Source organism: Ranitomeya variabilis, chromosome 2, assembly GCF_051348905.1.
Source record: "Ranitomeya variabilis isolate aRanVar5 chromosome 2, aRanVar5.hap1, whole genome shotgun sequence".
NCBI lineage: Eukaryota > Metazoa > Chordata > Amphibia > Anura > Dendrobatidae > Ranitomeya > Ranitomeya variabilis.
In genome coordinates this window covers 1,047,731,138-1,047,743,835 of record NC_135233.1, presented here as the reverse complement: position 1 = coordinate 1,047,743,835, position 12,698 = coordinate 1,047,731,138, and the positions used below count along the sequence as shown (strand labels likewise).

Here is a 12,698-nt window from a genome sequence, read left to right as displayed (position 1 = left end):
CAAAAATTTATTTTAACTGGCTAAAATAGCATGGCACTAGGCTGGTTAATAGTGGTGACTATAAAAGAGAAAGCGACGCGTTTTCACCTCAATCGTGGTCGTAATCTGAGCTATTTTTCAAGAATAACCTTTCCTTACCCAAGCAGCGCTTTGCCTATGCTGCTGTCCCGGTCTTTATTAAAGAGGTTATCCAGAATTATATACATTTTTTACAGTGAGCCCAAGAACTAACAGGCGAGTAGTTGTTAACTGCCTGTTCTGCACCAACACCGATCTCTGCCAGTACAGAGCGGCCACAGACCGCTCCTGCCAGCGATTCTGCTTCTTCGGTTGCCATCATGTGAACAGAGCAGCAACTTCTCTTCCTTTCTGCTCTGTTGATGGGGTGTGACTTCTAACATCATGCTGATTGACAGCCGGCTCCCTACTGCCTAACTGCTGTCAATCAGCATGATGTCGGCAATCACTCCCCGTTGACAGAGCAGCCCAGAAGACAAGAGCTGCTCCGTTGACGTGGAGCAGCTGAATCGCCGGCAGAAGTGGCCAGTGAGGGCTCTGAGCCAGCGCTGAATAGAAGAGGCAACTACCTCCCTGTTAGATTTTTGGTTCATAGTAAAAAAAGAAAAATTTATCCTGGATAACCCCTTTAGCAGACTTCAGAGGTGACGTTGCGAGCACTGCAGCCAATCACTGGGCACAGCATCACATGCCGTTCACATCAACAGAGCTGCTGAGCCCAGTGATTGGCTGCAGTCGTTAGGTATCCTGTAGTATTGATGTTACCGTTAACGCCAGCCTGTCAACGAAGAACATAGCAGAGGAGGGTGAGTAACTCTTGAGTTTATTATTTTAATTAAGCAGGTGCTAATTTAATCTTCAGGGATGAAGTTTTACGCTGCCGCTGTCCTTCCTGCTGGGTAACGTGCTCCTTCTCTTTGGTGCTGTTACTTCCTGCTGTGAGAGGGGAAGGTAGAGCTGCATCATTCACACTCCTGGCTCACACTGACACATTCTGGTGAAGGCAAGTAAAAGAAACATTTTCTGTGTGGCTGTGAATGTTATATTTAGTTTTTAGGCAATTTATCGAAATGTTTATTTTTTTGCTTCTTGTAGATGTCTATGTGTAAGGCTAGTAGCACATATGATTTTTTTTATATATATATATAGTTTAAGGCTTGGATGAAAGTCCCAAATCACAGACAGTCATTTCTACATTACTTGCCCCACATAGATTAGGGAAAAAAATGCCTTGAAAGTAGGTTTTTGAGGTCTTGACTGGGTGGTTAATGCAGCGGCGAGGTTTTGATGTTGCATAGCTTTTTCCCTGTCTCGCTCTTTCATTAGCTCCTATTTCTAGAATCTGACAGATCTGCCTGTATTTCTATCTAATAGTGAGTGCTCGCGCTCCGCTTTGTAGATTTTCCCATCCCGACAGCTCTTTATTCCTCTAGCTGAATTCATTCTTTGCTCGCTCCCTTTGTTAGAAATCCATTAATAATTAAACAATTTTACAAACACTGTTGCAGCACGTGTCGTTTCCAGATGGAATTTCCCCAGATATTATATGTGTGTGTATATATCTCTGTTGTGTGACTATTGTGTCTTGAACTTTCGCTTCTAAGGCTTCTTAATGGATGTCTAGTCGATCCGGCGTTTCAAGTAGGATAGGCTATCGATTACTTTGTGCTAGTTTTAAAGCTACCTTGCCCTACTTTATAGGAGCGCTTTGTCAAATTAAGCTGGAATCCAATAGTCCAGGGAAAGAAAAAAGAAATCCTGTATTATTTCTCCCTGCAGAATACGGACTGGAGAAGTAAAATAGCATGCCAAGTCCGCACTGCATATACGGGGGTTAGAAGAGAATGGAAAACTTAGGCGCAGGAAATGCAAATACATTTCTCACAATCCTGTGCACCTGCTGTTCATAAAAGTGTACATTGGTTGTGGTATTGGACCAGGATAGATTACGTGTTGGATGCAATAGGAAAAGGAAGCAGATAAGTGGAGTTATGAGAGTAGCATCAGAATCCCTTAAAGAGAAACTGTCAGTAGGTTTTGCTATGCAATCTGAGAGCAGCATGATGTAGGGTCAGAGAACCTGATTCCAGCGATGTATCAATTACTAGCTTTGTTTTTGTTTCAATACAATCAGTGTTTTATCATGAGGAGACTATCACTACAGGACTAGGTGTCTCGTGCCTCCTAGTCTAACCCCGCCCCCTCCACTGATTTGCAGTTTTCTGTATATTGACAGAAAGCTGCCAATCCCTGGTGTGGGCGGGGTTATATGCCGCTCAGCATTCCAAGCTCCACTAGATCTGCTGCAGAGGAAACAGGGATTGTATCACAACTGCTGCACCCAGTAAACAAAGTGATACATCACTGGAATCGGTATCATAAACATATGTTAACCCCTAAGGCATGTACACTCCCTGACAGAAGTTATGTCGCACTCGCTTAGGCTACGTTCACATTTGCGTTGTGCGCCGCAGCGTCGGGCGCCGCAGCGGCGCCGCATGCGTCATGCGCCCCTATATTTAACATGGGGGCGCATGGACATGCGTTGTGCTGCGTTTAGCGCCGCATGGCCGCAAGCGTTGGACGCAAGAAACGCATCAAGTTGCATTTTTTTTGCGTCCAACTTGCGGCCAAAAACGACGCATGCGGCGCAAAACGCAGCGTTTTAGCGTGCGTTTTGCCGCGTTTTCGTTTGCGTTGTGCGCTGCGGCGCACAACGCAAATGTGAACGTAGCCTTATCCATTTTATGTAAATAAAAGCTTATAACCTGACGTTAAATTCATCCATTGGTTGTTTAAATTATTCTTTTGAAAGCTGAAACCCTCCGAAATGTAGTTTAGGTTAAGAAAATAAATTGGCGTCAATGCAGAAATATTGGTCAGTTAATGGACACAGAATGGTCAGAGAGTCCCCATACATCCAGGGGGACTGCAGAGTCCCATCCTTGAGTATCGCATCTCCCGCTTGAACACAAAAAACAACCTGATTTCATGATACACTGTCACGAGATGTGTATGCTAGATGTAATGAAGGAATTCTGCACAAAAATACAAAAGCTCAGCTAAAGCTCTGAAAACTGATATTCCATTTTTTCATCCAGCAAGTAAGTATTGGGACCACAATGCTGACCACCCGCAGACTCTCCTGACCCGAATATATGACCGAGGCTGTTCAGGACAGGACACCCATGGCTTGTGATGGCATTGCATGGCGGGCCATTCTTCGGTACAGATGGTGGAATCTCCACCCTTGGTTAGAACCACATCCTATTTTTATGCCTGTCGACAAGTGAGCGCCCAGATCCATGTATCGTATGTAAAGTTCTGCGTATGTATGACTACAACAAGCCACTGTCTCTACATTTGCACGATGCACTTGTCATCGTTGACTGGTGTTCCATATAATTTTTGAACATCTGAGTTTACTTGTCTCAGGACACTGATGTAGCTGAAAGATGTGAGGAAATCACCCGTTCCAGCTCTGTTTACAGATCCATAAAATCCACATTTATTTCTAACTTATGCTTGTTTTAGATTGTTATTCAGAACTCTCGGATGAAGCCTTCAGTCATGTACGACAAAGGTTTTATCCCAAACTGTTCCACCAGATCAGTTCATCTCGTCTTCTGTCTCACTTTCACATATATTCTTATTAACCTTTTTCTGCGTGAGATTTTGGAAAATATCAGAATGTCGCTCAACATAAAGGTCTTATATGTTTAAGGAGCCAATGGGGAGCTATCGAAAGTTCCTGATCCATGGTGGAACATCTCCATGATTAAGTGATTCTTCTTTTTTTTCAATGAGCCGAAAAACACATCTTGTAACTCGTTGATGCCTTGCTGAACTTAGACATGAAGTCAAAAATAAAAAAAGAACTACAGAAATGCAGCTTTTTGGTCACTTTGCTTCTCCAGTAAAAATAAGATAAAAAGTTTACTCCAAAAGTTTAATATAGTTAGAAACTGGTACCAATAAATACTGCAGCTCGCTCTGCAAAAGAAAAGAACAAGCTTGTTAATATTTCATTGAGATATTCATGGAATGAAGAGGCATTAAAGGAAATCTGTCAGTAGGATCAACCCTACTAAGCCATCTATATGGGCATGCAGGTCATGGGAAGCTAAATAAAATGATACCTTGATAGATGGCAGATTTAACACAAAATGAACAAAAAATATGGGGTCAAAGTGAGTCACCAAACTGTGGTGCGAAACCTAAGAGCAGTAGGGTTGAATGCACGAATTCCAGTCAGGAAGCCTTTCATCTCTGCAAAGAACTGGAAGGTCCGACTTTAGTTTGCGGAAGAACACAGCCAATGGAAAGAGACAGATTGGTCTAAAGTGTTGTGATCATAGTAACATGGTAACATAGTATCTAAGGTTGAAGGAAGACTTTAAGTCCATCTAGTTCAACCCATAGCCTAACCTAACATGTTGATCCAGAGGAAGGCAAATAAAAACATGTGGCAAACAGTAAGCTCCACATTGGGGAAAAAAATTCCTTCCCGACTCCACATACGGCAATCAGACTAGTTCCCTGGATCAACGCCCTATCAAGGAATCTAATGTATATACCCTGTAACAGTATACTTTTCAAGAAAGGCATCCAGTCCCCTCTTAAATTTAAGTAATGAATCACTCATTACAACATCATACGGCAGAGAGTTCCATAGTCTCACTGCTCTTACAGTAAAGAATCCGCGTCTGTTATTATGCTTAAACCTTTTTTCCTCCAGACGTAGAGGATGCCCCCTTGTCCCTGTCTAAGGTCTATGAGTAAAAAGATCATCAGAAAGGTCTTTGTACTGTCCCCTCATATATTTATACATTAACATAAGATCACCCCTTAGTCTTCGTTTTTCCAAACTAAATAGCCCCAAGTGTAATAACCTGTCTTGGTATTGCAGACCCCCCAGTCCTCTAATAACCTTGGTCGCTCTTCTCTGCACCCGCTCCAGTTCAGCTATGTCTTTCTTATACACCGGAGACCAGAACTGTACACAGTATTCGAAGTGTGGTCACACTAGTGACTGGTATAAAGGTAAAATTAATTATGTTCTCCTCATGAGCATCTATGCCTCTTTTAATGCATCCCATTATTTTATTTGCCTTTGTAGCAGCGGCCTGACACTGGCCACTAAATGTAGGTTTGTCGTCCACCCATACCTCCAGGTCTTTTTAATTGACGGTTTTGCCCAGTGTTTTAGAATTAAGCACATAGTTATACATCTTTTTACTTCTACCCAAGTGCATGACCTTACATTTATCCCCATTAAAGCTCATTTGCCATTTATCAGCCCAAGCTTCCAGTTTACGTAAATCCTCCTGTAATATAAAATTGTCCTCCTCTGTATTGATTATCCTGCAGAGTTTATTGTCATCTGCAAATATTGAAATACTACTCTGTATGCCCCCTACAAGGTCATTAATAAATGTTAAAAAGAAGAGGGCCCAATACTAACCCCTGTGGTACCCCACTGCTAACTGTGACCCAGTCCAAGTGTGCTCCATTAATAACCACCCTTTGTTTCCTATCCCTGAGCCAGCTCTTAACCCACTTACACATATTTTCCCCTATCCCCGTTGTTCTCATTTTATGTATCAACCTTTTGTGTGGCACCGTATCAAAAGCTTTTGAAAGCTTTTGATCGAATGAATCCAGTTACAATCTCTTTGGTAGTAATGGCAAGCACTATATATATTCCGACCAATTGGAAAATGTAATGATTTAAGGTACCAAACACCTACAGTGAAGCATGGTGGTAGCAATGTCATGGTTTTGGAGCTTTTTTTCTGCATCTGCCATTGGCTCTCTGCTTAAAATTGATGGAAATATGAATGCTACCATGTACAAGGAAATACTGGAGAATGTGATATTGCCACATGGTAAAACTGAAGTAGGCAAGGGCTGGAAATTCCAGCAAGACAAATCATCCTAAGCACACATCCAATTTAGTCAAAAATTGGTAAGCTAAGAAAAACTTCTGCCCATTGCTATGGCCAAGCCAATCACCCTATAAAGCACATTTGGGATGAGTTAGTGATGAGTTGGAGGCCGTAGCCATAGCAATAAAGATGAGTTGTTGCCAGATTTGCAAATGGAATAGAACAAGATCCCTCAGGATGACTTGAATCCACTAGGAACTTCAATGCCCCGTCGGTGTGGTGCAGTAGTTAAAGGAAAAGGTTATTATCATAGCGCCATTTATTCCATGACACTTTACATGTGAAAAGGGTTTTACATAAAAACAAGTACAGTAATCATACGCAATAAAAGTCACAACTGGTACAGGAGGAGAGAGGACCCTGCCCATGAGGGTTCACAGTCTACAAGGGATGGGTGAGGATCCAATAGGTGAGGGTAGAGCTGGTCCTGCAGCGGTTTGGTTGATCGGTGGTTACTGCAGGTTGTAGGCTTGTCGGAATAGGTGGGTCTTCAGGTTCCTTTTGATGGTTTCATGGTAGGCGAGAGTCTGATATGTTGTGGTAGAGAGTTGCAGAGTAGGGGGGATGCGTGCGAGGAATCTTGTATGCGATTGTGGGAAGAGGAGATAAGAGGGGAGTATAGAAGGAGATCTTGTGAGGATCGAAGGTTGCGTGTAGGTAAGTACCGGGAGATGAGGTCACAGATGTATGGAGGAGACAGGTTGTGGATGGCTTTGTATATCATGGTTAGGGTTTTGTACTGGATTCTCTAGGTAATGGGGAGCCAGTGAAGGGATTGACAGGGAGGAGAGGCCGGGGAATAGCGGGTATAGGTAGTTTAGTCAGGCATCCCAGTTTAGAGTAGATTGGAGGGGTGCGAGAGTGTTAGAGGGGAGGCCACAGAGCAGGAGGTTACATTAGTCAGGGTGGAAGATGAGGAGTTCATGGACTAGGGTTTTTGCAGATTCTTTGTTGAGGAATTTGCGGATCCGGTAAATATTTTTGAGTTGAAGTCAGCAGAAAGTTGAAAGGGCTTGGATATGTGGTTTGCTATAAAATACTAAGTTATGGCATTGTAAGCAATGAATTACTCTCTATGTTGTGATCAGTAAATAGTATATGCTTATATGCAAAATTTTGGCAGTCCATTTTCTTTAATTAAATGACCATGCCTATATTGTAAAGCATTTTGGTTAAAATTAAGATCTTGCATGGTGACAACTTCATGCAGTTTGAATTCATCACCAGGAAAATGGCATCTCAACAACCAGACAAAAGTAATCACACTTTTTAAAAAAAATGCTAAACTTTTGGTCACCACTGTATATTGTGATAATGTCACTAACAAAGTACTAGAGGGGAGATATGTAGCACTGAGGTTGTTAGCTTCAGTATTATAACGCTAGGAAAAATCATCTAGAACACTAAGTGATGAGAAGGGTTAATCAGCCATGTTTAGTGCTAGGATGATTGAACAGCTGTAGAGTGGGAGGAGTAGAGGATAAATACCCAGCTTTCTAGAGCATTCAGTGTGGATGGGTCTGGAGGTGCAGGCTCTGGAGATGTGCTTTTGTGTTAAGGAAAGCTGGACTTATCGAGATTGCAGGTCTACTGGATTGAATGTCCTTTGTTAAAGGACATGGAAGCTGGAATCTAAGCCAGGTGGGTTAACCAGCTCTATTGTATGGACTTGTTATGAGCTCTTAAAAGACCTTTGGGAACAGTTTATCATATTAATATATTGTTTTTGTTGCTGATTTCCCCCGTAACTAAGGCTGGTTTATCAACCCCAGTTACAATGGAAATTCAGCTTCTTGCCTGCATAGCAGAACTGACTCAGTCTCCTGGGACCCAGAATCTTCTGTTCCCTTTCTATACCCAGCAATCACATCATTACTGGGTCTGGAGGTGGAAACGCTGTCATTGCTTCCTAATCGGCATACCCAAGTGCTGGTTCAGCTTGTGTATACAAGAGTAAAAAAGATAACCATGGTAATGTACCATCTCTGCTTTCTCTATTGGAAGTCTGGCTGTGTCTGACAGCTGCCCCCTCGCACCCACAGCTTCACAATTTTGTTCAAGCTGCTTATTCTGCACTGACATTTTAAAATGTCACTGCAGAGTAAAGTGTGGGCCGCCTGGGCGCTTTAGTTTATGGGCAGTCCAGAAGTAGTTAGCAATAGCTACATCTGTTCATTTGTGTATACAGAGGTTGGCATTAAGTTTTTACTGATTTGCTATTGTCTCAGGTATCAGATACATGATTGGGGAGCTAGATTGATGTTCTAAATTGTACTGTGGATGTTTTCATAGACATCAGGAACCTGACAGGTTTCCTTTATTGGAAGGAAAGAAAAAGACCATGATATACAGTGCCTTGCGAAAGTATTCGGCTCCCTGGAACTTTTCAACGTTTTCCCACATATCATGCTTCAAACATAAATATACCAAATGTTAATTTTCGCTGAAGAATCAACAACAAGTGGAACACAATTGTGAAGTTGAACAAAATTTATTGGTTATTTTAAATTTTTGTTGAAATTCAAAAACTGAAAAGTATATATTATATATATTATTCGGCCCCTTTATTTTCAGTGCAGCAGACTCACTCCAGAAGTTCATTGTGGATCTCTGAATGATCCAATGTTGTCCTAAATGCCTAATGATGATAAATATAATCCACCTGTGTGTAATCAAGTCTCCGTATAAACGCACCTGCTCTGTGATAGTCTCAGGGTTCTGTTTGAAGCACAGAGAGCATCATGAAGACCAAGGAACACAACAGGCAGGTCCGTGATACTGTTGTGGAGAAGTTTAAAGCAGGATTTGGATACAAAATAATTTCCAAAACTTTAAACATCCCAAGGAGCACTGTGCAAGCGATCGTACTGAAATGGAAGGAGTATCATACCACTGCAAATCTACAAAGACCCGGCCATCCCTCTAAACTTTCCTCTCAAACGAGGAGAAGACTGATCAGAGATGCAGCCAAGAGGCCCATGATCACTCTGGATGAACTGCAGAGATCTACAGCTGAGGTGGGACAGTCTGTCCATAGGAAAACAATCAGTCATACACTGCACAAATCTGGCCTTTATGGAAGAGTGGCAAGAAGAAAGCCATTTCTCAAAGATATCCATAAAAAGTGTTGTTTAAAGTTTGCAACAAGCCACCTGGGAGACACACCAAACATGTGGAAGAAGGTGCTCTGGTCAGATGAAACCAAAATCAAACTTTTTTCAACAATGTCAAACGATATGTTTGGGTTAAAGGCAACACAGCTCATCACCCTGAACACACCATCCCCACTGTCAAACGTGGTGGCAGCATCATGGCTTGGGCCTGCTTTTCTTCAGCAGGGACAGGGAAGATGGTTAAAATTGATGGGAAGATCGATGGAGCCAAATACAGGAACATTCTTGAAGAAAACCTGTTGGAGTCTGCAAAAGACCTGAGACTGGGACGGAGATTTGTCCTCCAACAAGACAATGATCCCAAACATAAAGCAAAATCTACAATGGAATGGTTCACAAATAAATGTATCCAGGTGTTAGAATGGCAAAGTCAAAGTCCAAACCTCAATCCAATCGAGAATCTGTGGAAAGAGCTGAAAACTGCTGTTCACAAACGATCTCCATCAAACCTCACTGAGCTCGAGCTGTTTGCCAAGGAAGAATGGGCAAGAATTTCAGTCTCTTGATGTACAAAACTGATAGAGACATACCCCAAGCGACTTGCAGCTGTAATCGCAGCAAAAGGTGGCGCAACAAAGTATTAAGTTAAAGGAGCCGAATAATATTGCACGCCCCACTTTTCAGTTTTTAAATTTCCACAAAAATGTAAAATAACCAATAAATTTCGTTCAACTTCACAATTGTTGTTGATTCTTCACCATAAATTTACATTTGGTATCTTTATGTTTGAAGCATGATATGTGGGAAAAGGTTGAAAAGTTCCAGGGGGCCGAATACTTTTACAATGCACTGTATCTATTGGAAATGTAAACCATATCCAAATTGTTCAAATTATCTGAAAATGTGAAAAAATGTATATAATTTTTGATTTTTTATGTTGGTTTTGCATTTATTAACCATAAAAAGTGTATACTTTAATATTACATCTAACAAATCTTTTGCAGTTATGCCATAAATATCCAGCGACGTTCCAGGTTTACTAATGCTATAAAACTCCGCTAATAATAAGTATCATTGAGCTCTCCTCGTAAATTACTGCGCCCGGAAGAGTTATTATACCATTGGAAGGCATTTTCATTCTCAACCTACGCGTTTCGAGTCTTTATTTTAATGGAAGCTTTCAACAGGAATAATAAAAAAGTTTTAAAATGTCTAATTCATTAAATTTACCCTAAATGGAAAAAAAAGAAGTTAAGATCAGATAAAGAAAACGATGAGCACTTTTGTCAACCTGTGAGTTTGTTATTTTGTTTTTTTGGGAAAATTTGCATGCTATTAAATTCTCACTTCTGAAACATTTGCAAACAAAATGCATTAAAAATCTAATATCCGCAACCCTTAGGAGTTTGTGGAGGAATTAATCCGTTTTTGGAAATAAATGGTAATTACTAGGATTATTTATTTCCTTGCTATATCCTGTGAGAGAAGGAGGCAAATGACAAAGGCTTTGAAAGCACCTTGGGGTACAATTCCTATATGTTAAGCCACCAAACAGTCATTTTCCTAATGTTTTTTCCTTTCAACCTCGAATGATAAAGTAGGGCAACGAGCAAGTTGTGCACATTAGGAAGAAACATAACGCCTGAAGAATTCACTATAAATCCACGACTCCACTGAATAGTAACTGGAGGGCCTTGGACGGAGTTCAAATACGGAGATTAATTTTAATAGATACAGGTAGTCCCCGCTATAACACATGGATTAAATTCTAGGGAATAGGTTATAGGTGATTAGACACCCAGCTATCTCTTGAACAGTGGTTAACACGTGTGTCTTATATAGTAGCACAGCACTGTGGCTCAGTGGTTAAAACTCGTCTTAAGTACTTTTCTCATATACGTCAGCATAGCACAGTATTTTAGTAGTTAATACATTTCTTATATAGTAGCACAGCGGCTCAGTGGTTAGCACTTGTCTCATATATGACAGCATAGCACAGTGTTTTAGTAGTTAATGCATTTCTTATATAGTAGCACAGCGGCTCAGTGGTTAGCAGTTGTCCCATATATGACAGCATAGCGCAGTGTTTTAGTAATTAATTATTTTCTTATATAGTGGCTCAGTGGTTAGCACGTGTCTTATATAATAGCATGCCAGCTAAATGGTTAGCGCTCGTGTCTTTTCTAGCAGCTCATGTCTTATGTGGCACAGTGGCTCAGTAGTTACGATTAGATTATGGCAGCAAAATACAGTGTCTCAGTGGTCACGATGACCAGAGGAGAGGAGTGTGTTGATCTTATGGGTTCGTTTTACTTGATCTCTAATGGGATTACACCACAGGGAAAAAGACTGGATATGACAAGTCTGGTGTTACAAAGAAGGAAAATGCAAAAAATCATGGATTATATGTGTAAAATGTAATTTTTCTGTCTGGTTGAATGTGGGACGAAGGGCGAGTGATCCGAGCCTGATGTGTTGTGTAAGACCTAGTGGAAACTTCCTAAGTGTGGTCCCCGTGGAGCAGTTGGCATGTGCTCCTTGTTTTTTGAGTGATGTGATTTTTACCTTGTTTTTGGCGTGCTCCATTACATTTTAGCAGTGGGATGATCTGACTCACGCGAGGAGCTGAGATGTGTTGCAATAAATAGCTGACTTTTCTTTCTTGGCTTTGTCTTGTAGATTGCGGTACATAAAGAAGAAAACATGTAATCTTGATTTTCTCACATGGCTTTATTTTTTTTTATAGGTCACTGCCTCAAATTGTGACTCCGAAATCCTTTCTCTGCTTCTGGATGCCAAGTTGTTGGTAAAGTGCATCGGCACCGTCTACTACCCGCAGCTGATTAACCATTTATTGGCCGCTTCTGAGGACGCCAGGTGGAATGTTGAAGAATTTGTAAAGGAGCTTCATGATTCTGGATACAAAGCTGAAGCAGGTTCTCTACTGATGTCTTACAGGGGAACACACCCTGCTCTCCGAACCTTTACCTCTGCCTTTTCTAGTCTTAAACGGTGGCTGTAGAGAAATCAGTAGAAGACGTGCTAAGTGACCTCAGCATAGGAATCCCGAATCCCAGACTGATCATTGTCCTGATTTTATGACACACCGTCTTTTGTCCATCTTCTTTGCCTCTCTATGATGGACTCCAATTGCCTCCAAACACACAACCACAGTCCCAAAACTCTCGTCCCTCAAAGTATGTCTTTTGGGCTTCATCATTTTTGTTTCCATGTTTCGGTCATGTGCCACCCAGCAAAACCCCACGTTTTACCACTTATGCTGAAACACATTACAAAGATATGTTTTACCTGTAATAATAACTGTATCAAAACTCCAACAGAATAAAATGCGGCGGTTTTGCCACAATAAATGGCTGCATGAAAAACCCAGCTGTACAGTGTAGTAAATTATAGGAGTTTTAAAGGGAACCGATTAGCAGATCCATGTAGCCTGAACGATGGACCACATATATCAGAGCCTGGCTGCGCGATTACAGGCAGTTGTTTTACTCTGAAACCTGAAGATCCGTCTGGTGACTATGTATCCCGGATGATCAGTCTTAGGCAAATCTCCGACAAGCTTCGCCCCAACGCTCTATAGTTTACTGACAGATCTCTG

General features: G+C 41.4%; 1 protein-coding gene across 2 annotated transcripts in view; it reads left to right on the top strand.

Moving 5' to 3' along the window:
- Positions 1-12,460, top strand: part of NBAS (NBAS subunit of NRZ tethering complex) — a 670,356-nt gene extending 657,896 nt beyond the window's left edge. For both annotated transcript variants that reach the window (XM_077291450.1, XM_077291451.1), the window contains exon 52: positions 11,826-12,460. In XM_077291450.1, the coding sequence (XP_077147565.1) occupies positions 11,826-12,101 (276 nt within the window). In that variant the 3' untranslated portion in view covers positions 12,102-12,460. The remainder of the gene's footprint in view (positions 1-11,825) is intronic.
- Positions 12,461-12,698: the final 238 nt, after the last annotated feature.